Source organism: Talpa occidentalis, unplaced genomic scaffold (assembly GCF_014898055.3).
Source record: "Talpa occidentalis isolate TD23 unplaced genomic scaffold, MPIMG_talOcc4v2.1, whole genome shotgun sequence".
In the NCBI taxonomy this organism is placed as follows: domain Eukaryota; kingdom Metazoa; phylum Chordata; class Mammalia; order Eulipotyphla; family Talpidae; genus Talpa; species Talpa occidentalis.
The window spans coordinates 15448026-15471043 of NW_026555331.1; the positions used below are offsets into that span (position 1 = coordinate 15448026).

At 36.6% G+C, this 23018-nt stretch overlaps 1 protein-coding gene across 1 annotated transcript; it reads left to right on the forward strand.

The window, feature by feature from the left end:
* The first annotated feature begins 182 nt into the window (after window positions 1–182).
* Window positions 183–22188, forward strand: LOC119249396 (solute carrier family 22 member 22-like). Its single transcript, XM_037516708.1, has 8 exons — window positions 183–584; window positions 3285–3388; window positions 6975–7098; window positions 7282–7292; window positions 8766–8980; window positions 11355–11463; window positions 20349–20552; window positions 22039–22188. Exons 1-8 carry the CDS (start codon window positions 183–185, stop codon window positions 22160–22162), a joined length of 1293 nt encoding a protein of 430 aa, XP_037372605.1. The 3' UTR covers window positions 22163–22188.
* The last annotated feature ends 830 nt before the right edge of the window (window positions 22189–23018 follow it).

A 23018-nucleotide genomic window follows, 5' to 3' on the forward strand; every position in this document is an offset into this window, starting at 1 on the left:
CTTTATTAGGAAGATAGGGAATGTTTACTTTGCTATTTAATAGCAATGCCTAAATGCTTCTATTTTTTCTTTCTACCATATAATTTAGGAACACTTCCTCTTAACCAGTTGATGAAGATTTTTGTAAGTTGCCATTTCTCTTTTAGAGAACTTTATTCTACAACAGATACTCCACCCTAAGCATGGCATTTAGTGAACTCCTGCAACATGTAGGTGACTGTGGGAGGTTTCAGATTTTGAATATTGTCCTCTGTGTATTGGTAAATCTCTTGACACCCTCTAATGAGCTCATTGAGAACTTTTCAGCAGCCATTCCTGCTCACCGCTGCTATGTCCAGCTCATTGACAACTCCACCTTTAAAGCCAGCATCGCAATGAACCTGTCAGCGGAAGCCCTGCTGAGGGTCTCCATTCCAATGGACCCAAACCAGAAGCCAGAACAGTGCCGTCGGTTCCGCCAGACACACTGGGAGCTCCTAGATGCCAATGTGTCAGTGATGAGTGACGCTAAGCTGGAGACAGAGACCTGCCTGGATGGGTGGGTTTATGACCAGAGTGTTTTCACTTCCTCCATCATTACTGAGGTAATCGATTAACTGAGCATTGATCTGTGATGTGCTTTCGTGAGATGCAAGGCCCCATTTTCACTGCATAAAATATTCCAAGCTAAATAAAAAAAATAAATGGAAGAAAATTCTAGGGAAAAATAATGTAATATAGCATTTGAATAGAATTTTTGAATATATGAAATTCTGGTCTCATGGTAGGGTTTTAGCTTTCATTATTGTTTGTAAAGAGATATGATAGATAGAGCTATATAAAATTTAAAATGTCATGAATTACTTTAATATCTGTCATGCATCCCACCTTCTCTCCTCTAGATTGCTCTAGCTATCTCTTCATTTATTTAATTCTGTCATTGTCACTTATAATAAATCCAAATACAATGTGTTACCCAAAACACATTGATACATGCTCTAATAATGCAAAATAATTTAGACTCTAGATATATATATCTCTATATAGATCTATATCTACAGATAGATATGGGCTCAAAGTCAAGAACTATATCCTTATTTTTTTGACTTATACTTTATGGAACTCCATTTTCATCTATTTAAAAAGAGAATGGGAACAATCTCCTGTAAAACTTTTAATTGAATGTGTTTGACATGATTAAGAATGATGTCTCATAATGTTTTGGTTAAGATATTAAGTGTCACTCACAGCTTAGTAACTTTATGCCTTAGTTTATTAATTTTTAAGGTAAACTTACCTTATACCTTGATTTCCTAGGGCAATTTCAGTGTATTCTAGCATAATTATTAAGAACACCTATAATGTACCCAATGGAATAAAGATTGAATGAACAACATGTATAAAATACTTGAAAATTTTTATCATATAGAAGAGTTCAGTAAAAGTTAGCTTTAGGGTTTTGGTCCTATGCCAGGCCATGTTAAGTATTATAAATTATGCCAGCTATAATGAAGTATATCTTCAAGAAAGGTGGAAAAGGGAAAGCTGAGATTAAGAGAAGCTAAGTCCCTCCTTTATAGATGCATAATTAATTAGAACTATAGCTGGCATACATTCATGTCTGTATTTCATTTCTGTATTATTCATATTATTCATTTCTGTATTATTTCTGTATTATCTTAAAAATACACCAATAAATACACCAAAAATACACCAAAATACACCAAAAATGCACCAATAAATTCCTCCTATGTGGAATTTAATTATTATAAAATGTTAATTCAAAAAAGGAAGAGACATTCCTAATGCATCTACAGAAAAGTTTTGGGGAGCAGAAAAAGTGGATCCACTGAAATAAACTGCTGAGCAGAGCAGCAGGACAGACAGAGAGGTCTGTTGCACCATGTGGTTTAGCTCCCTGGATAGATATTGAACCCATGCAGCAGTGGCTGGTGACAGTTTGATAGTGCTGAGACTTAACCCCTGCTCACCAGGGGGGTCCTGTTTTAAACTTTTTATAAAATTTTTGCGATGAGTTTTCAGACATTTTCTTAAAAATATTATGGTAAAGTGATTGGTAGGCTTGGGTTTCAACTCTTAACATGTTTTATATTAATTTTGTATTTGTGTATAATTTTGCATAAGCTTTAAAATTTGGTTTTAAGTGTGTATAGGACATACAATATTTTAGAAGAAAATGTGCAAAGAAACTTTCAAAATAATCCTGTCAATTGGTTCATTTCCTGTTTAAGGACAACTGGAGCATATAGTCTTTATGAGATCTTGTTCTACTCCTGGGCTTGTTTTAGACTTTCTCTGCATTCACTATCACCAGCCATATCCAACATGGAGCTCAGCTTGGGACAGAGAGGGTTGTAAAAGCCTTGTTGGAAATGCAATTTATCTAAGTAATTTTCTCCAATATTTCTACTTATCTCCAACCCAGCCCATAAGTTTTACTTTATAAAGAAACTTCTGTAAGGAAACCATTATTAAATTTTCTCTACAGGGTCTCCTGGTGGCTTAGGGGTTAAGTTCTCAGCACTATCACTGATAGGACCTGAGTTCAAACCCCAGCCAGGAGCTAACCCACGTATGTGGAGCAGACATCTCCTGTCTTGTCCCCTGCTCCCCTTAAAAGAGTATTTTGGTAGATCCAACTGTTCTGTTCCCCACTCTGTCTCTGGTGAATCCTGTCACCCCTCCCTCCCCCCAGAACCTCTGGCTGTACCAGTTCTTATATGCAAAAAATAAAAATACATATATCTTCTTATATGTATCTTCTCTACAGGGTCTCCTGAAGGTTATGTGTTCTATGCTGAGTTTTTTCACTGAGTACTTTAGTTCTCTTCAATTAAAAAAAAAAATGAAAACCCATCTGTACCTGGTTGTATTATCAAGAATTATTTCATTCCAAATTAGACCTTTTTTAATATGTTCAGAATACTGAATCAAATCTCATGGCATTAAAGAAGAAAATTTTTGCTACTGACTGAATGGTCAGGGAAGAGTAACCTGTATAGTGAAATAAAAGGACAATAAACTTCATATTCATTCAAATTATTATCTTGATAGACTCAAATTACTTTTTTGTTTTTTTCTCATTGAGATTTCAATTTTTATTGTAACGTGGATATTATGTATAGTCTTGACCAATATGTATTCCCACATTTTAGTATGATGGCATAGTCTATATGAAAAAGTGATTTTTATATTCCTTCTCATTATGTAAATCAGTCTAGTAGCTAGTTATATTTATCTCTTTTTAAGTGATTAAGCTCTGCTTTCTATTCATTCTTTTTCAGTGGGACTTAGTGTGTGATTTGAAGTCACTGAAACTCATTGTTCAGTCCATCTTCATGACAGGGTTTCTTGTAGGTGTTCTTCTTTGTGGTGTCCTTTCTGACAGGTAAGTTTTACCTTCTGAACAGGGGCTATCTGTAAACCTAAGTGAATATCAAAGAATGTGGAGATATTTGCATAGGAAATTATGCATATTAAAGACAACCTAAATATGCAACGGGCAGAAGTCAAATGCTGGCAGACGTGGTTCAAGGAAATGAGGACATTTTGAAGACTGTAGTCAATAGAGCAAGTTTCCAAGAGGACTTAAACTTAAATTGACCTGTAAAGAATTTAGAATTTCCAGATAGGACAGCAGATGTAAAAACGAAAGTAGGAAGAGTAAAGTGTTTAAGAACACATTTGAATAGCAAATGTGATTGGGGAATATGTTTATAAAAAGTGATCGTGAGAGGTGAAGTTAAGGAGCTAAGTATTGTAAAGCCTCTGGAAGAGAAATTCTCCACAAAGACTAGAGAGAGAGAGAGCTGAGAAAAGCTCCAGATTAAGAATAAAGTAGATTTAAATAAAAAGGTTAGTATGATATTGACAAGGATGAAAATATCCAGTGCATATGAACCACATTGAAACTTGGATGACACTGACTTTAATGGCAAGAGGCCAGAAAAATAGAATCTGAGAAATGGTCAAAAATAGGCAAACAGGCAGACAGATAATTATTTACATGGCTCTTGACATTTAAAGAAAACCTTTAAGATCTTAAGATGGACAAAATAACAAATCCATAAAGAATTCAGTGATACTCCTTGGTTTTATAAATGCAAAAATGTTGGGGACTTGCCATTCGGCACAGCTGGAAGCCGAGACTCAGCTTCATACACTTCCAACATCTGATTATTTTCACTTGTAAAATGGAGATAATAAACTTCAACTATTCATAACTTCCTTACCCTTTATATAAATTGCACATAAGAAGTTAGGGCAGAGCCTTTGTTTAGTAAGGGTTCCAAACAAATTATACTGCTATTGTTTTTATTAATGGCAAAACATAGAATAAACATATTAGCAGCTGGAGAAGGAGATCATTCATAGCTGCGGAAGATTACTTGCTTATGGTATCATGTCTGGGGATATTGCTGCCCGGGGGACAGGCAATACCAAAGTGATCTCTCATTGAAGAATAAAGTCCTAAAAATCTTATATGTCTAAAATTGTATTTGGTTAATTTTCTGTAAAAGATTCCTCTGAATTCACTCTTTGGAAATGAACATTTTGTTTTCTGAAAGGACTGAACAGTCTTTCCCTTCTTTCCTAAAGTCAGTTCCCTATATATTTGAGCTGGGAATCAGATGAAACAGTAAGTTGAAATTTTGTACCTTGCTCTTAAAAAAATAGATTTTAAAACTAGAATCTAGATAAAGAAAGTTCTTTTGGACATAGACCATGGTGGATTACTCTGTGACATTTAATGCTTTGTCTTAGATTGAATGGAATATCATGTGGTATCACCTATATCTTTGTGTTTTCTGCCTTAAAAAATTTACCATTGGGCCTCCCTGGTGGCGCAGTGGTTGAGCGCTGGATTGCAGCCTCTGCGGCGCCGGTTCAATCCCCGGCTGCTCCCCGGCCACCAGAGGAGGGTCCCGCATGGCGCGCAGACCTCTCCTGCGGCCCGCTGCTCCCCTCAGCAGTGTACTTCGGTCCTTCTGCCTGCTCTGCTCCCCGCTCTGGCTCTGGTGAATTCTCTCACCCTCCTGCGCTTCTGACTGTACCCAATGTTTGTATAAATAAATAAATTAATCTAAAATAAAGAAATAAATAAATAAAAATTTACCATTAACTTTGTCTTACAATCATATAGTATGAATTCTGTATTTAGAGGTGTGGAGTGATGCTTCTACTCCTATATTTAAGTAGAAACATCTTGGGTCAATGGCTATTTCTAATGTCACCCTACGTGAGTGACTGGTCTATGTATATTTGAACTCTGAGTTTTGGATGTTCTGGAATTTCTAGTGACATATAGATACCTTTTTTTTTTTTTTTTTAAACTAAGTTAACTGCTCTTACCATAGATTTGGACGGAAGCCACTATTACTCTTTTGTTGTCTGGCCTGTGGAATCCTGGGCATCGGCTGTGCTTTTACCCCTGTCTTCTCCATTTTCTGTATTTTGAAATTCCTGTTGTGTGCCTGCCTGGGCACAGTTCAGATCAACATCTTGGTACTTCGTAAGTTCAACTCAATCTGTACTCATATTTTGTATTACATTGTTCAAGACATCTCTCTTAAATGGTGTTGAATATCTTGAATTTTCCTTAGTTTTAGAAGGAACCTCATTAAAATGGCAGCCCAAAATCGTGACGGCCTTTGGACTATCTGTGAATGTTGGGCAGGCATTACTTGGTGGATTGGCTTATATTTTCCGAGATTGGCACATGCTACAATTAGTCATTACTGTGCCCTACATTATTTTGTTTTTCTTTTTCTGGTATGTGGAGTTCTTTATAGTCTTGAATCATTTTACCCTAATGATTATGATATAGCAAATCTTTCTCTATTGAGGAATGTTTTGTCATTGGTTCTTGCCTGTAGGGACATTTCTAAGTATAATAGTGAGGGAGACTATTAAACATCTGAAGAAAAAAATGTTCTAGGAAGGATGAGCTTTTTAATAAATTTATAAAATTTAATGAATTGGTGGCTTAAATTTTTCACAGTAACTTTACCCCCCTCTTAGTTGCTGAGATAGTTCTGCAGTTTGACTCTTAATGAGACCCAATAGCAAAGTGTTGATTTAAGATGTTTTCTTCTGTGATTCCTATTTAGGGAGAGAAAACAAACAAACAAAACAACTGGTCCCAAAACACTTATTTATATATTTAGGCAGTTTTTTATTTATTTATTTATTTATTTGCAGATTGATTGATTTTTTTAATTTTTTTTAGAGTTCCCTGGTTTCTAGTCATCTATTTTTGAGCATTTGGGTTGTTTCCAGGTTTTACCTATTGTAAATAGTGCTGGCAATAAACATAGGGGTACAGGTGTTCTTTTGAATCAATGTTTTTGTGTCCTTTGGGTAGATCCCTAGGAGTGGAATTGCTGGGTCGTATGGTAGGTCCATTTTTAGTAGACTGAGGAAACTCCAGACAGCTTTCCATAATGATTGGACCGGTTTGAACTCCCACCAGCAATGTAAGACAGTTCCTTTTTCACCACAACCTCGCCAACATTTGTTGTTGCTAATTTTTTTGATATGTTAGGCAACTTTCATTAAATGTTCTCAGGTATAATATACTGGGTGTTACATAAAGTTAATTAAAATTTTGCTAATATTTAAAAGTTCCATACAAAGATTTACTCTTAACAATTATAAATCCCAAATTAGAGACACATATAGAAATAACAATAATTTCTAAAAGAAGATAGTGGAGGAGGAGGAGAAAAACATTTAATTTTTGAGTCAGGGACTCTTTATTCCTTAATCAGAAATCATAATCATATTTTTTTTTTTTTTTTTTGGTTTTATAGAGCATAGTTAAAAAAAGGGTATGGCAGTGGGGTCGAAGAGTAAGTAGAGGATTGATTTAACCCGAGTGCTCTTTCTAAATAGAAGGGATTATATCTGTTACAAAGATTATTACTTTCCATGACATCTCCCTACAAAAAACACATCTGTCTCCTTTCAAACAGTTGGATCTCAGAGTCTGTCCCCTGGCTCATTTTAACTGGAAAAACAGAACAGGCGTTAAAAGAACTCCGCAGAATTGCCTTTATCAATGGAAAAAAAGATGTTGCACAAAGTCTGACAGCTGAGGTAAGGGAAAAGCAATTAGCATATCTTGGTCACATTCCTCACCACCACCAATGAGCTGCAGCTCCCACTTCTGTGTGGCCCCAAGGCTTGGTTTGAGAGTGGGGGAGGGGTGAAGGCTCAGGCTCAAGATCTCTGGTTTGGGGTAAAGAGAATCCTCGTCTTTGGGGTTTGGTCCTATAGTAGACTGGTGGCAGGTAAGAAATATTTTGGGAAATAAAGGTCCTTTTTGTTAAGTATAGATATTTTTAGCATTTTTGCTTTACTTTTTAAGATTTTGACATCTGCAATGAAGGAAGAACTGAAAACAATCAAAAACCGTATTAGAATAAAGGATGTCATTACTAATCCTGTGATATACAGGACAATGTTTTGCTTGTCCTTTTTACTGTAAGTAGCTTGCTTTCATCTTCTAACACACATTCAGCAGTTCCAGGGCCAAGGTAAGCCTTTGGGGGAATGCCTGATATCTTCCTTTTATTGAAAAGACCTTGACATATAGGCACTGAATGAGGGAAATAACAAAATGAAAGAGCAGATCAGACCACAACAAGAATCCACTAAATAGTGTGGAAGAGAAAACTGGTTTACTGACAAATTGATCAATTCTTTTAAATTTGAAGACAATGTAGCCTGAAATTTAAAAGCATAATATTTGGGCTCAAATACATAAAAATTTATTTTTGAATTTGACAAAGACTGAATGATTACATGAGAAAATGTGTATTAAGTACTAGGTGCATTGGAGAGGATCTATAAATATATATAAAACAATTATATTGAAAATATATTTTCTGCATATGAGATATGTTTTATTTCTGTACAGTTTTGCAGATGAGGAAAATGAAAGCAGGAAAACTCACGACTTTCTTAAAGACACATAGATTATGTTGCCTTGCAAATATTCATATAGGTTTAATGGATATTTCTATGTGTAAGGCAACATAATAAGAACTTAAAATAACAGAGAAATTTATACTTGAGGAGAAATTTATAAACATGAATTAAAAAATTTTTACCATAAAAACCTTGTTGTTATAGAATATAACTTTAATATTAATTTTGAAGTCATATATCTGCTTACACAGATAGTGCTCATGTGTATCAGTCTGTTATACTGATTTTCATTGTCAAAGTTTCAAAAGAAAAAATTACCCACAATACAGAGGACTTATTTTTATGTGATTTTAAAAATTAAAAATAAAATTTTCATCAATGCTGTAAGTCAATATTTTCAAGGTATGTAAAAATCTAGGCAATTGTCTATGAAGTTATGCAATAAAGCATCTGTCCTGCTGCTTTTGAGAATAAAATGATCTCAGTCTTTACCAAGGCTCATGAAATGCTCATATACAAAATTTAACCTCAGTTACATCAGTAGACCAGATGCATATTGGTTTTAGTAATTTAACCCCTAGCTGAATTTATTGATACTTTGTCATCACTCCTATATTCATATATTTCCCACTAGTGTTGTTTGTATCTTAAATGTCTCTATTTCATACTTGAAATATATTGATTTTAATTTTATGTTTGAAGGAACCAAAGACCCTAAATTCATCTACATATTTACACACACACACACACACACACGACACACAACACACACTAAAACATTTCATCACTGAGTTTATTGAATGCCTGGCCTCTCTATGAACTTTCTCTTACAGATTTTCAACCTTTTTGGGCAATTACGGCCTCCTGCTGGATGTTCAGAATTTGGGGATGGATATGTTTCTGACGCAGTTTCTACTAGGAGCAGTAGACCTGCCCAACAAATGCCTTACATTTTATATACTAAGACGTATCAAGCGTCGTCCTTCATTAGCGCTTTTCCTCCTTCTGTCTGGAAGCATCCTTATAGCCAGTGTGTTTGTGTCCAAAGGTGAGATTTTTTCATTGTTAAGATTCTTAAAAGGAATGTGTTCTTTATAAATAGGAATTTCCCAAATTTTTTTTAGAATAGAATTCAGACTCAGCTCACACCAAAAAGAGCACTGGAGTCTAGTTTTAAAATCTTGGTACCTTGTAGGTCAAATGTAGGTCAAATTTAATAGGTGATATGTTATATATGTGCCTTCTTTGGAATGGGAACTGGAAAGAGAAAGGGGTTCATTTCCCTTTTAACCGGCATTTGTCAATTACATTTCTAGTTCTTTATAGTCAAACTTTTAAAATCTTTTCATTTTAGCTGGGTACATTAATAGCTTATAGCTGAAAATGTTTTGTAAATCTGATGATCTGTCTTTCTTGAATTTTATCTATTTAAAGTATGACAATTAGCAGTATTAGGACTTTTTATTTTTTTCACATCAATGATTTTATATTTATTTGCTTATATAGTGGTATTCCACTTCTATTTTTAGTGAATTTTTAATTGTATCCTGTAGTTAAAAATTTTTATTTTAGATGTTACTCCTGAAATTTTATCAAGCACACATCATTCACTTTATTCTTCAAATACATAGTAATATAAGGCCTAAGATAATTTAATGCAATTGCACCACTCAAGAGTTCTTGCTTATATGTAGCTGTTGATTTCTTTTCTATTAAACCCTATAATTTAGATATTCCTATAATGATGTTCTTTTACCCAATCTGCATTTGCTTTAAATTTGCTAAATGTTATTTGTTCTTTGCTCCTGTTCTCCTTGAATCTTAAAAAAAAAATCTTTTGCTCTTTTGTAATGAAGGTCTATTATTATTAAAGTTTCTAAATTTTGGTTTATGTGAATATAAATCTCTTTTTAGTAGATAACTTGGCAGTAAATATAATTAAAGACCGGTAATTATTATTTCTCATTATCTTGGTTTATTTCCAATGTCTTCTGACATGTTATTATTTTATGTTTGCCACTAGCCTGATTAGTTTTCCTTTGTCTGTGTTTCTTCTTTTCCCTGCAGTTGATTTAAGAGCTTCTCTTTGTCTTTAATATTTTTTAGGCTCACTGTGTCAGGCATAAGCCTGATCCCCTATATTTATATTCTTACTCTTCTAATAATTTGCTCTTACAGTTGCTACCCATCAATTTTCTAAAAGTAGTCACGTTCATAATGTCTAAAATATTGATTTAACTAGCCAGTCCATAAACTGGATTCAAGCATTATGAATTCATTTCCTTTTAGCAGCATTTTTTAAATTTTCATAACTTGATTGTATTTTTTAAGCCATGCTATGATTTATTGATATAACCCAATGAAGGTGGACTGTTTGTGTAATTTCCAGTTTTGTAAATAACAGCTGGAAGAAACATTCTTGTGCACATACTTTGGCATATCTGTCTTCATTTTGGAAGTTACTGTCATGAACAGAGGCTCCTGGACCACAGGGAGTTCATGTTTAGTGTCTGTAGGTACTTTGGAAAGAATTTGTACTAATTAGAGTAACATTATCTTTGGGTAATGGACCAGCCCTGGCTACTATTGCCAAACCTTGGTATTGTCAATCCTTACAAATTATTAGCTATGTTGGTGAATTTCCAATTTTAATTGTACATTTAACTCATGTGCATTATGGTTAAATATCTTTACATAAATTGATTGTCAGCCCTGCTCATTTTCTCTGGTGACTTTAGTCTCTGCTTTCCTTATAAGAAGGTTCTGAACATTTCTTGTCTTTATGTACATTACCTACCCTTCCTTTGTGTTGCTGTCAACATGAGCCTAATCTCTGCATTCCTAGCTCTTAATCTCTTCAGCACCTCTTTCAACTAACTTGACCAATGGAAGCCAGTCTTGAACTTGCTGAGCAAGAAGTACATGAAAGTCAAAGTACTCCTGTCTTCTTTGACTTGGGTGTGTTTGTACGGGACCACTGACTCTCAGACAGCAGAGTGGCTCTTCTGTAACTCTTGATTTCATAGAACAAACCCTTTGGTTTCCAGTTTCTACTCTGTTGCCTTTGTTCCTGTTAATGATAATCTCACCTCCTCCCATGGTCTTTTCAGTGTATGCGCTGTAGCATTTGTAAACTCTGGAATTGCTTTTTGTTGTTTTGTTTTGTTTTTCATGTTTTCCATACCCCTTTTTAGTTTCTTGGTTTTATTTATTTATTTATTTATAATCCTAATAATGATTTAAATTATATTCCCTCTATTGTAAGAGTTAATATCGCTTTTGGTTTTAACCTCGACTTAAGCAAAATTTTATTCCAGATAATTTCCCAATGATAAATTATTAGGAAATATTTGTAAAATGAATGAATGAATGAATGAATTTTGACTTAATCGCAATTTTTGCTCTTAAAATGTTATCGACAGAGATGCCCATTTTGCGCCTTATTATTTTTCTCCTGGGGAAATCATCCTTTTCAACCTTCAACATGATAATTTTAGCCTTCATAAATGAACTCTCACCAACACCACTCAGGTAAGACAAGACTCTTTAAGTGGTTCAGCCTGAGAATATTTGTTGAATTCTGCTAGAAGATTCTAGGAAATTTATTTTTATTTTTATTCTTTTTTTGCAGAGAACTGGGGTGTAGACCAGAGGTGCGGGGGGGGGGGAGTGAGAGGATTCACCAGAGACAGAGTGGGGAACAGAATAGGTGGATTTACTGAAATACACTGCTGAGGGGAGCAGCAGGTGAGATAGAGGAGGTCTGCTGTGGCATATGTAGGTTAGCTCCCAGGCTGGGGATCAAGCTCAGGCTTTAGTGGTGATAGCACTGAGACTTAACCCCTAGGCCACCAGGGAGGCACCTCTAAGAAATTTAAACGAGTAAAATAACATTAACTGTAAAAGCTACATGAACAAATTTTCAGAAATGAATGTCCAGCATTTTAACAGTCCTTGCACTGTACAAAAATGAAAAATGGAGAGGTGGCACTCTCCGACCGGCAGAGAGGAGGAAACAACAAACCAAAACGGCCCACAAGAACAAACGAAGCAGCAAGCGGGACTGTGAGTGGAAAGGGACTATTGCAGCCACCACACCCATGAACGGGAGCTGAGGCGAACCCTGCAGGATCCGCCGCGGCGGTGAGCGAACAGCTCCGGGCGCCATTAGAGAAGAACAAAGACCCCGGGAGACGCGCACACAGCCCGGGCTGCCGGACATTTCTTAAGACTGCTTGAAAAGGGCAGAAGGTTTCTGGAGGACCCAGTGGCCAGCCGGGAAGTTATTCCACGCCAGGCCCCTTCCGACCAGCAGTCTGAGCCCACAGAGGGAGCAGGCACCCACGTCCGGGGCAGACCGGGTGCGCAGAAGAGTGTGCCTGAAACCGGAGGCGCAGGGACTGCATCCCGCTTCGCCATTTGAGAACAGGGACATTTCTTCAGTAAAAACTGCCTAAAACCAGCAGAAAGCTCCCCCAGAAGACAGAGATGGCTCCTGGAAGAGCCAGAGGGGAGCGGAGAAGTTCACCCAAGATGTCAGTCAGTCCGAGCAACACAGTGTCCCAACGCATACGACAAATTAGAAAACAGACAGTAGGGAGTAGAAGAACCACACGCAACCTAACAACTCCTCAGGAAAGAAGCACACCACAAAAAGAAAACCACTCCCCAGATTGCAACGACAGCAACTTGGAAGAACTTCTGAGCCTTCCAGAAAGAGAATTTAAAATTGCCATGATTAAAAAAGTGATAGATCAGAAGAAGGAAATTGAGTCCCTAAAGAGGGAAGTAAGAGAAATGCAGGAGATCAAAGAATTAATGGAGGAACTAAAGAACTCTGGGAAAAGCAATGAAAGCAGAATAGATGAAATGGAAGAACGAATAAGTAATCTTGAAGACACAGAAATAAAAAGAACCAAAACAGAAAAGGAAAGAGAAGTACGAAGGAAAAAGAATGAAGAAAGACTTCGGGAACTATCTGACTCCATGAGGAAAGGAAATATAAGAGTTATAGGAATTCCAGAAGGAGAGGAGAGAGATGTAGGAACAGAGAAAATATTCATGGATATAATTGAAGAGAACTTCCCAAATGAGAAGAAGGAGCTGAAAATTGATATACAAGAAGCAAGAAGAACACCAAACTTCCACGACGAAGGAAAAAAAAACACAGCAAGACACATAATAGTAAAGCTCCCAAGAATCCAGGACAAGGAAAAAATAATGAAGCTGACAAGAGGGAAGAAACAGATAACATTCAAAGGAAAACCAATCAGGCTGACATCAGACTTCTCTGAAGAAACACTACGGGCAAGGAGAGAGTGGAGGGACATAGTCAACAGACTCCAAGAAAACAGATGCCAACCAAGAATACTCTATCCCGCAAAGCTCTCTTTCCTCCATGAAGAAAGAATATGGACCTTCCCAGACAAAGAGAAACTCCGGAATTTCATTGCGACTAAACCCCCACTCCAAAAAATACTACAAGGAATCCTAAAGCCAGAACCTCAGAGGGACGAATAACAACGAAAGAAGACCAAAAAAAAAAAAAAAGTTATTAAAAGAATAAATAAATAAAATCAAAGGAAAGACAAACATAATGGCAAATACAGATGCTAACATATCAATATTAACTCTAAATGTAAATGGACTAAACTCTTCAATAAAAAGACACAGAGTTGCAGCCTGGATTAAGAAACAAAACCCAACCTTTTGCTGTCTCCAGGAAACACATTTAGCTACAAAAGATAAAAATAGGCTCAAAGTCAAAGGATGGAAAACAATCCTACAAGCAAATGGGCCAAAAAAGAAAGCAGGAACAGCTATACTTATATCAGATAAAACAGACTTCAAACTCAAAAAATAAAAAGAGACCCCAATGGTCACTACATTATGATTAAGGGGACAATACTTCAAGAAGAAATAACACTCATTAACATATACTCACCAAACGAAAGAGCACCAAAATATATCAGACAACTGTTGTCCTCTCTGAAAACAGACATCAGAGAAAACACATATGTAGTGGGAGACTTCAACACACCACTATCAACAATGGATAGATCAACAAGACAAAAAATAAGTAAAGAAACTAAAGCTCTAAATAAGGACCTAGAGCATTTGGGCTTAACAGACATCTATAGAACACTAAACCCAAAAAAAACGGAATACACATTTTTCTCAAGCGCACACGGATCATTCTCCAGGATCGATCACATACTGGGGCACAAGACAAACATCAACAGATACACCAAGATTGAAATCATACCAACCATCTTTTCTGACCACGAAGGCATCAAACTAGAAATAAATCATAAAAAGAAGGCAAGGAACTATCCTACCTCATGGAGATTAAAAGCCACACTACTGGAAGACCACTGGACTAACGAGGAGATCAAAGAAGAAATTAAAAATTCTTTGAATTGAATGACAAGGAGACACCAACATCCTAAAATATCCTAAAGCAAAAGCAGTAATAAGAGGAAAATAATATAGCAATAGAAGCTCACATCAAGAACAAGAAAGACGCAAAGAAACAACCTAATCTCGAAGCTCAAAGATCTAGAAAAAGAACAACAAAAAAACCCCAGAACCAGTAGAAGAAAAGAAATAATAAAAACCAAAGCAGAAATAAATGAAATTGAAACTAAAAAAACAATCCAAAAGATCAATGAAACCAAGAGCTGGTTCTTTGAAAAAATAAATAAAATAGACAAACCCCTAGCCAGGCTCACAAAGGAAAAAAGGGAGAAAGCACAAATACACAGAATCATCAATGAAAGAGGAGAAATCACAACGGACACAGCAGAAATCAAAAGAATAATCAGTAACTACTATGAACAGTTATATGGAAACAAGTTCAACAATCTAGAGGAGATGGACAAATTCCTACAACTCTACAATCACCCAAAGCTAGATAAAGAAGAAATAGAACACCTAAACAGACCAATTACAAGCAGCGAAATTGAAATGGTAATTAAAAACCTCCCCAAAAACAAAAGCCCAGGACCTGATGGATTTACAAATGAATTCTACCAAACATTCAGAGACGAATTAGTGCCTATCCTTCACAAACTCTTCCAAAAAATTGAGAAGGAAGGGACAATACCAAACACGTTCTATGAAGCCAATATTACACTAATACCAAAACCGAATAAGGACAACACAAAAAAGGAAAACTATAGGCCAATCTCCCTAATGAACACTGATGCAAAAATCCTCAATAAAATTTTAGCTATCAGAATCCAACAATGTATCCATAAGATAATTCACCATGACCAAGTTGGATTCATTCCAGGGGCACAAGGATGGTTTAACATCCGAAAATCAATCAACGTTATCCAACACATCAACAAAAAGAAATATAAAAACCATATGATAATATCAATAGATGCTGAGAAAGCTTTCGACAAAGTGCAACACCCATTCATGATAAAAGCCCTTGAAATTCTTGGGATACAAGGAACATACCTCAACATCATAAAGGCCATCTATGACAAGCCAACAGCCAGTATCATTCTCAATGGTGAAAAGCTGAAAGCAATTCCATTAAGATCTGGAACAAGACAAGGATGTCCACTCTCACCATTGCTTTTCAATATAATACTGGAAGTCCTAGCCAGGGCAATAAGACAAGAGAAAGACATCCAAGGAATCCAAATAGGAAAAGAAGAAGTCAAACTATCACTATTTGCAGATGATATGATAATATACATAGAGAACCCCAAAATCTCCACAGAAAAACTAATTCAACTCATCAATCAATTCAGTAAAGTGGCAGGATACAAAATCAACACGCAAAAGTCAGTAGCCTTCCTATACACAAACAATAAATCTGAAGAAGAAGAAATCAAAAAAACCACCCCTTTTATTATCGAAACAAAAAAAAATCAAATATTTGGGAATAAATCTAACAAAAGAGGTAAAGGACCTATACAAAGAAAACTATAAAACTCTGTTAAAAGAAATAGAAGAAGACACAAAGAAATAGAAAGACATCCCCTGCTCATGGATTGGAAGAATAAACATTATTAAAATGGCCATCCTACCAAAAGCAATATACAGATTCAATGCTATTCCAATCAAAATCTCAATGGCATTCTTCAAAGAAATAGAACAATTATTGATGAAATTCATATGGAATCACCAAAAACCCCGAATAGCCAAAGCTCTACTGAAAAAAAAAGAAGGAAATGGAGGCATCACACTCCCAGACTTCAAACTATACTACAAAGCCATAATCATCAAAACTGCATGGTATTGGAACAAGAACAGACATACAGACCAATGGAATCGAATAGAAAATCCAGAAATAAACCCACAGATTTATGGTCAACTAATCTTTGACAAAGGAGCAAAGACTATGCATTGGAGCAAAGAAAGTTTGTTCAATAAATGGTGCTGGGAAAAATGGGTCGCTACATGCAAAAGAATGAAGCTTGACCACTACCTCACACCATACACAAAAATCAACTCAAAATGGATTAAAGAACTAGACATAAGACCTGAAACCATAAAATACATAGAAGGAAATATAGGCGAAACACTACGGGATTTGCACAGCAAAGACATCTTTACAGACACATCACCCAAAGCAGTGATAGTGAAGAGAAAGATAAACAGCTGGGACTACATCAAATTAAAGAGCTTCTGCACAGCAAAAGAGACAATAACAAAAACAAAGAGAAACCCCACCAACTGGGAGAACATTTTTGCACCCAACACTAATGATAAAGGACTGATCACAAAAATCTGCAAAGAGGGCCTCCCTGGTGGCGCAGTGGTTGAGCGCTGGGTTGCGAAGCTGCCCGCGGCCTCTGCAGCACCGGTTCGATCCCCGGCTGCTCCCCAGCCACCGGAGGAGGGTCCCACATGGCGCGCAGACCTCTCCTGCTGCCCGCTGCTCCCCTCAGCAGTGTGCTTCGGTCCTTCTGCCTGCTCTGCTCCCCGCTCTGGCTCTGGTGAATTCTCTCACCCTCCCGCGCTTCTGACTGTACCCAGTGCTTGTATAAATAAATAAAAATAAATCTTTAAAAAAAAAATAAAAAAATAAAGTCTAAAAAAAAAAAAAAAAAAAAAAAAAAAAAAAAAAAAAAAAAAAATCTGCAAAGAGCTGATGAGACTCAGCAACAACAAAGAAAATAATCCAGTCAAAAAATGGGCAGAAGAGCTAAAAGAAACTTCTCTGAAGAGGAAATGCAAATGGCCAACAGACATATGAAAAAATGTTCAACATCACTTGTAATCAGGGAAATGCAAATCAAAACTACCATGAGATACCATCTCACACCAGTGAGAATGGCACATATTAAAAAAACTAGCAACAGGGCCTCCCCGGTGGCGCAGCGGTTGAGCGCTGGGTTGCGAGGCTGCGCGCGGCCTCTGTGGCGCCGGTTCGATCCCCGGCTGCTCCCCGGCCACCGGAGGAGGGTCCCACATGGCGCGCGGACCTCTCCTGCCGCCCGCTGCTCCCCTCAGCAGTGTACTTCGGTCCTTCTGCCTGCTCTGCTCCCCGCTCTGGCTCTGGTGAATTCTCTCGCCCTCCCGCGCTTCTGACTGTACCCAGTGCATGTATAAACAAAACAAACAAAGAAACCAGCAAAACAAATAAATAAAGCATGCCTCTATAAAAAAAAAAAAAATAAAAAAAAAAAAAAATAAAAAAACTAGCAACAACAAATGTTGGCGAGGATGTGGAGAAAAAGGAACTCTTGTGCACTGTTGGTGGGAGTGCAAACTGGTCCAATCACTATGGAGAGCTGTGTGGAGATTTCTGGACCTACTAAACATAGAGCTTCCATAGGATCCAGCAATTCCACTCCTAGGTATTTACCCAAAGGACACAGAAACATCAATTCCAAAGAGCACCTGCATTCCTATGTTTATAGCAGCACTGTTTACAATAGCTAAGCTTTGGAAACAACCCAAATGCCCAAAAATAGATGACTGGATCAAGAAGATGTGGTACATATATACCATGGAATATTACTCAGCATTCAAAAAAGATAAACACATGCAATTTGCAGCAACATGGATGGCGCTGGAAGGGATCATGCTCAGCGAAATAAGCCAAAAAGAAAAAGAAAAATACCGGATGGTCTCACTCATAGCAGGAATCAAGAAAACTTAAATAAGGGACCAGGAAAATGAATATAAGAAAGTGAAAATCAAAATCAACAAAAAACTATGAACCAGAGACACTTTTTGGGGGTGGGGGGCGGGAGGGAAGGATTGGGGTCAGAATGGGGCGTTTGCAATTGTATGGGGGAATATAAAAATAAAATTTAATATTTAAAAAAAAAAAAAAGAAAAATGATGTATAATATATAAAATAAAAAAATAAAAAATAAATTTAAAAAAATAAATAGTCCTTGACAGAAATATTTTGCTGACAAATTACTCTGCAATAATCTCCCATCCCTCTGCTTTACTATATTTCTAATCATCAAGTGACCTAGAGATTTCAGGCTGGAGTCCTATCCTATTTCCTCAGTCTTTTAACAGTAATTGACCTATGTTTTGTTTCATAATCTCTTTGGAGTTTCAAGTATGCCTATGTGCAAATTAGGGAAAAAAACCATACATTTCACTGCAGATACTTTACTCACATCTGGAAAGGCATAATGGTGAACCTTAAAGAATGGATAAAAATGTGATGACATATAATTAGAGTTACATACAGGCATAAGCTATGGGCCTGCATCTAACATTCATGTTCAGTACTTCCTCTTCCATATAGAAACTTAGTCATTATGTTTATGTACCAAGCCTCAGTGCTTTACACTAGTGCATTCTCAATATTACTTAAGGAAGATATTTTCTTAATTAGTTATATCTTAAATAAGGAAACTTGTGTTTTTTATTTTATAATTTTATACATCTCTGTAATGGCAGAATTTCAGGCACATGAGAGAAAATATAGAAAAATACTTATTTCACTTATTACTTTTGGAATAATTTTCCTATTAATGCTACAATGTTTTGTTAACCACTATGAATTATTCTATTATTGTTACCAAGTACTCTGGCCTTTGAAGATAAAACTTATAATTGTCAATTGCCACTTCATGATTCTTGTGAGATAACATCTTTTTTTTTTTTTTTAAAAAAAGATTTATTTATTTATTTGTACAAGCACTGGGTATAGTCAGAAGCGTGGAGGGTGAGAGAATTCACCAGAGCCAGAGCGGGGAGCAGAGCAGGCAGAAGGACCAAAGTACACCGCTGAGGGGAGCAGTGGGCGGCAGGAGAGGTTTATGTGCCATGTGGGACCCTCCTCCGGTGGCCGGGGAGCAGCTGGGGATCGAACTGGCGCTGCAGAGGCTGCAGGCAGCTTTGCAACTCAGCGCTCAACAGCTGCGCCACTGGGGAGGCCCAAGAGATAAAATCTTTTAAGAAATTTTTTACATAGTTTAGAAGATTTTATTCCTTAAAGACAACTTACTGAAATTCCCAGCATGTTACATATTATCTATAGAAAAAAATATGATGAAAGTAAAATACATTGGATTTACCGGGAAAAATTAACATTGGATATTGTCATTGCTTTATTCTTGAGGGATTATATTCTTGACCAGTTTCCTCAACCCTTTTGAGGTTCCATTTTCTCATTTATAAAATAAAGAACATTAAATACATCCATTTTATAGTGGGAATTTTTTTTGGAGATCACATGAAAAAAATATATGTGAAATGGTTGTATTACACAGTTTTCTATTAGAAAGTTAGGTGTTATGATAGCATCAACTGTACATTTGATTAAAATAGTTGAAAAAGCTGCTTTTATTTTGCATCCTGTGAAATACCTTCCTTTAGAATTCTCAATCTCTAGATAAAAATGTTCTCTTAGTCAAATAGTATGGAATCCTTAACACTTCTTTATAACCTTGAAATTTGGTGTATACTCTTCCAGGACATCTGGTTAAATGTAAATTCCCAATAGCATGTTTTAAAGCATAAATGGACAAATAAGTAAACAAATATTGCATGGTGCATACTTACACTGAAATATTATTTGTTACTTATCTGAACTTCAAATTTAATTTACCTGTATTTTATCAGGCAACCCCAATATTGTATTATGTCAACTTTGAATTAATGTGTTTTTTCCACTTTATAGAAAACTGAAAACCCTATATAGGCTGGATATTCTGTATAAAGAAAAAACCTTCAAATTCTTTGCAGCATGGCTGTGAAAATAATAGTTATGTCTAAAACAAAAATAATGCATGGCACAGAATCTGTTAGGGGGTGGTCAGTGTAATGGAATAATGGAATTCAGGGAAGAAATAGCATATGTTGGACCTGGGTAGTCTAAGTAGATTCTACCTACTTGCAATGGTGTAGATGGGCTTGAACTTGAAGAAAGGATAGAAATCACAGGTTCAAATTTTTTAAAGAAATGTCTTCTTTCTTTGAAGGACAACTCTAACTGGCATTTATGGATCTGTTACCAGACTAGCAGCAGCATTATCTGCTCTAGTCCTTTTAACTAGAAGATATTTCGTACATTTGCCCATGATTCTTTATGGATTTGCCCCCATAATAGCCCTTATATGCATTTACATTCTGCCTGAGACCTTTAATCTTCCACTTCCTGATACCATCATGGACTTGGAGAAGAGGTAAGAGCAATTGTAGCCCTTTTGTCTGAAGCTAGTTTGTATAATTATGAGACAACTTAGCATTACTATAATAACAATTCCCTAACATTTATTACATATGGTTTAATAGGTTAATAATTGAAAAAGGAATATCTGGTTATGTTTATATATAGCTAAGTTTATATATAAGAAAATTGCATGTGCAATATATGTAAGGACATGAATATAGAACCTACAAAATTCTCATCTTGCTTGGTTATTACCAAAGCAAAATACCAAGTTTTTCCTTAAGATAAAATTTATTCTATGTACACTATGTGTGTGTAGTGTGCCATTATCATCTCAAATTATCCATGTTTCCAAAAAATATTATTGCAGGGCCTCCCTGGTGGTGTAGGGGTTAAAGTCTCAGTGCTATCAAGCTATCACCAGCCACTGTGGCATGAGTTCTGTTTCCTGGCCAGGGAACTGACCCACATGGCGCAGCAGACCTCTCATGTCTTATCTGCTGCTCCCCTCAGCAGTGTATCTCAGCAAATCCACCTGTTCTGCTCCCCGCTCAGTCTCTGATGAATCCTCTCACCCCTATATCTCTGGCCTATACCCCAATTCTTGTATGCATAAATAAATAAAAATAAATCTTTAAAATATATATATATATATTATTTCATCCCTGCTTGATATAAGATGGGTGCATTTTGTCCTAGTCTATGCTCTCACTTTAGCTTTTGTAGCTTAGAGGACATCAGTCACTTTGGATGACATAAACACACCACTGAAAAGTAAGTTAATTTTGTTAAAAATTATAGAGAACTTCTTTAAGAATGTGCTATGAAGAAGAAGCCGGTGTCCTCAGTGCTGAGACAGTGCTGAGACAAAGGGTAAAGTTTGGGCAGACAGAGTTTGCAGCCAGACAGACGCTTCCAGCCAGAGTGCTAACTTTCAATCTCAGTTTTCATGTAAAGATGAAACTAATATTTTTTGTTTAATAGCCTCCTCTCTTATGGACTAGTGGTCCCAACTGAGTAGGAAATAGTAATTTTACGGTTTTCAGAAAATGAGCACAGAATTAGAAGTAAAAAGACTCGTTGGATTTAATGGTATATCTGCTTCTAAGGAACTGCATGGCTTGAGCAAGACCAGGAAGTCTCAGAGCCTCATTTTGTTCTGCATCCATCGTATGTCAGTGCTCTAAGCAAACAGGGATGACATAATATATTTTTTTAAAGATTTATTTTTATTTATTTATGAAAACAAGAATTGGGGTATAGGCCAGAGGTATCGGGGTGAGAGGATTCATCAGAGACAGAGTGGGAAGCAGAACACTTACAAGAAAAATGCTAATTTGGTGCTCCTTCCTCAGAAAGACATTGAAGAGACCGAATGCATGTGTAAGAGTGGTATAAACTGTTTTATAGCACAATTCAAACCTAATATTCTTGAGTTTTTCCTGGATCCATATGGCCACACGTGTGCTTACGTTTTGCTTCTTTGAGTCCATAAACAGGTTTATGAAGAAGGGAACCAGAAAAGAAAAGGCAAAGATCTCTTGGAAACGACTGGCAGCTAAGGAGACCCAATATGCTCACAGAATGGAAGAATTAGGCATAACTTCCCATAATGCCAAATAACACAATTTCAAGGACCTTTGATAAATGTTCACGTATCTGTTAAGTAAGTGATGCCAAAATATATGCATTAGTGAAAAATCATATTGTACACTTGAAATTTATGGTGTTATCAAATACTGGAGATCAGGTTCCTCATCAAAAAAGGAAAACAAATTAATGCAATAAAAGTTTTTCTTAAAGGTAGCCGGGACAGATCTGCTAAAAATTGTAAGTTAAATACTAGGTGTCTAAGAAGTATTTTGATTCATATTCCATGGTTGTCATCAGAGATGTACATTTTGAGTTGAGGATAATCATAAGAAAGTTATTGCATATGATCACTAGGATGATGAAGGGGCTGCTATTGTCACAAAGGCATCCCCATAAAAAATGGAGGCTCTATGCTCCCTGCCCAACTAAATGAGGGTGGAGCTGGACAGAGGGGGATTCTTGGACACAGAAGAGATACAGAAGGGAAGACACTTGGAGAAAATCAGAGAGAGACACAAGGAGAAGACGGGTCTGCTTGCTTGTCGCTTGGGGCTTGTGCAGGGACATGGGGGACTTGGAAGAGGCACAAGTCAAGACACGTGGAGACACTTGGACTCTTCCAAGTAGGTGAGAGATACATGCAGATGCTGACAATGGCAGCCTTTACCTTGACTTATATTTTGATTTTGCTCCTTTCATCCCAGACTTGCCTGGTCCTTCCTGCTCCTTTTTGTATGGTTCTCTGCCAGAAGGTGCCTTAGACTTGTGGCAAAATTTCAGGTCCCAGCAACCCCACTTCAGGCCAACCCTGTTTTGTTGGACATTTACTCAGGAGGGGATGTATAACTGTTGGTGTTTCAGTGGTAAATTATTATCCTCGCTCTGT

Excerpts from the sequence above, each read along its gene's own strand:
- LOC119249396 (XM_037516708.1), top strand. The coding sequence starts at position 183 with ATGGCATTTAGTGAACTCCTGCAACATGTAGGTGACTGTGGGAGGTTT. Across the intron at positions 585-3,284 it reads CTTCCTCCATCATTACTGAG|TGGGACTTAGTGTGTGATTT; the intron begins GTAATCGATTAA and ends ATTCTTTTTCAG. Across the intron at positions 3,389-6,974 it reads TGTGGTGTCCTTTCTGACAG|TTGGATCTCAGAGTCTGTCC; the intron begins GTAAGTTTTACC and ends CCTTTCAAACAG.